The 1588-nt window shown below is 46.5% G+C and overlaps 1 protein-coding gene across 1 annotated transcript; it reads right to left on the reverse strand.

The window, feature by feature from the left end:
• LOC110432687 lies at nucleotides 223–951 on the reverse strand. The gene has a single exon (XM_021453467.1). The coding sequence runs from the start codon at nucleotides 949–951 to the stop codon at nucleotides 223–225; it is 729 nt and encodes a 242-aa protein (XP_021309142.1).

Below are 1588 nucleotides of genomic sequence, written 5' to 3' on the forward strand. Positions count from 1 at the left end.
TTGGGAGGAGTAGACGGTTGCACCTGCTTGGGCCTCCACTTTAGTAGTATCACCTTTGGAGGTGTGGAAGTTTGTTCAACCTTCTGCTTTGGTTTCCACACCTGCTTCGGTTGTGATGGCTTGGGGACTTCGTCCCTCTTTTTATTCTTTTTAGGAGCTATTTTCTTTTTCTGCTCATTATTTTTCTTAGGAGCCACCTTTTCTTTTTGCTCCGGCTTTTTCTTAGATATTTTTAATAAGTTGAGGCTGGATCTCAACCTGCTTAATGCCTTGGGGGTTTGGCCCATAGAGGATGCGTATCATGTTGCACTCTTGTTGACGGCGTGGCCTAAACTCGAACTTCTCTTCTTGGCCATTAATGTTGAAGCGGATTTCACCAGCCCCAACATCAATCTGTGCTCCAGTCGTACTCAAGAATGGTCTTCCCAGGATTAGTGGTGTTTCTTTAGTGAGCTCCATGTTGAGCACCACAAAATCCACTAGAACATAGTATCCTCTGATCTTGATAGGGATGTCTTGAGCAATCCCTGCCGGGTACCGGACTGACGAGTCTGCCAACTGGAGTGTCATGGTGGTTGGCTCCAAGTTGGTGAAGTTTAGCCTATCAAAGACTGATTTCGGCATGACGCTCACACTCGCCCCCAAATCACATAGGGCGTGGTCGAATTGTTGGGCCCCAATTGAGCAAGTGATTGTGGGGCACCCAGGATCCTGCTTCTTCTCAGGCAGCTCATTGAGTATAGATGTGCTATATTCTTCTGTCAGCTTGACAACTTCAGTGGATGGCAATGGTCGCTTCTTGTTGATGATGTCCTTAGAGTAGAACGGAATATGCAAGACATCCATCAATGGTACACTGAGGTGCGTATTTTCGACCATTTCCACGAAGCGGAGGAACTGTTCATTTCTGTCCTTCTTCTTCCTCCTTTCTCTTGTGGGAAAGGGTAGCATCGTGGTGTGTTGTTTGGGGTTGGCTCGTCTTCCATGGATTCTTCTGATGGATGAGCCGGCCCTTCTGCCTGTGTTTCCTCCTATTGCCGTGGCGCCCTTCCTGTCTTATGGTTAGGATAAGGGGGATCACGAGTGGTCTTACCCCCTCTCATGGTCACCACATTTACATTTTCAACAGAATTAGGAGGAACAATAGCTTTAGCGGCAGAAGAAAGTTGAGCTACTTTTAACTTGATCTTCTTGTTAAAAGCTAGCTGATCTCTAACAAAAAGGGTCAGGCCATCAAGCTTTGTATTTATGTTGACAAACATTTGATCATTTTCAGAAAGCTTTTTAACAAGATTTTCATTGATTTTTGCTTGACCTAGCACAAGATCCTTCAGCGAAGGCTGGGAGGAATTAAAACTGGAGTAATTACCTTGGGGGCGGTTCTGGTTGTTCCACCCATTACCTTGCTGTTGTAGGCGGAACCCGTTGTTGATGAACGATGCGTCCTCCTAGGTTCTAGGGCAATTGATCCCCATGTGGCCAACATTCCCTCATTCCTCACACGTCATGCGTGAGTCGATGGCTTGGACAGTGCTAGTGGTAGGATCAGTGGCCTGTCCGTCCAGTCTCTTCATTAGTAGGTCTATTT

Source organism: Sorghum bicolor, chromosome 2, assembly GCF_000003195.3.
Source record: "Sorghum bicolor cultivar BTx623 chromosome 2, Sorghum_bicolor_NCBIv3, whole genome shotgun sequence".
Taxonomy (NCBI): domain Eukaryota; kingdom Viridiplantae; phylum Streptophyta; class Magnoliopsida; order Poales; family Poaceae; genus Sorghum; species Sorghum bicolor.

Bases quoted from the DNA above. Each gene is read 5' to 3' on its own strand.
- LOC110432687 (XM_021453467.1), bottom strand. From the start codon at position 951: ATGCTACCCTTTCCCACAAGAGAAAGGAGGAAGAAGAAGGACAGAAAT.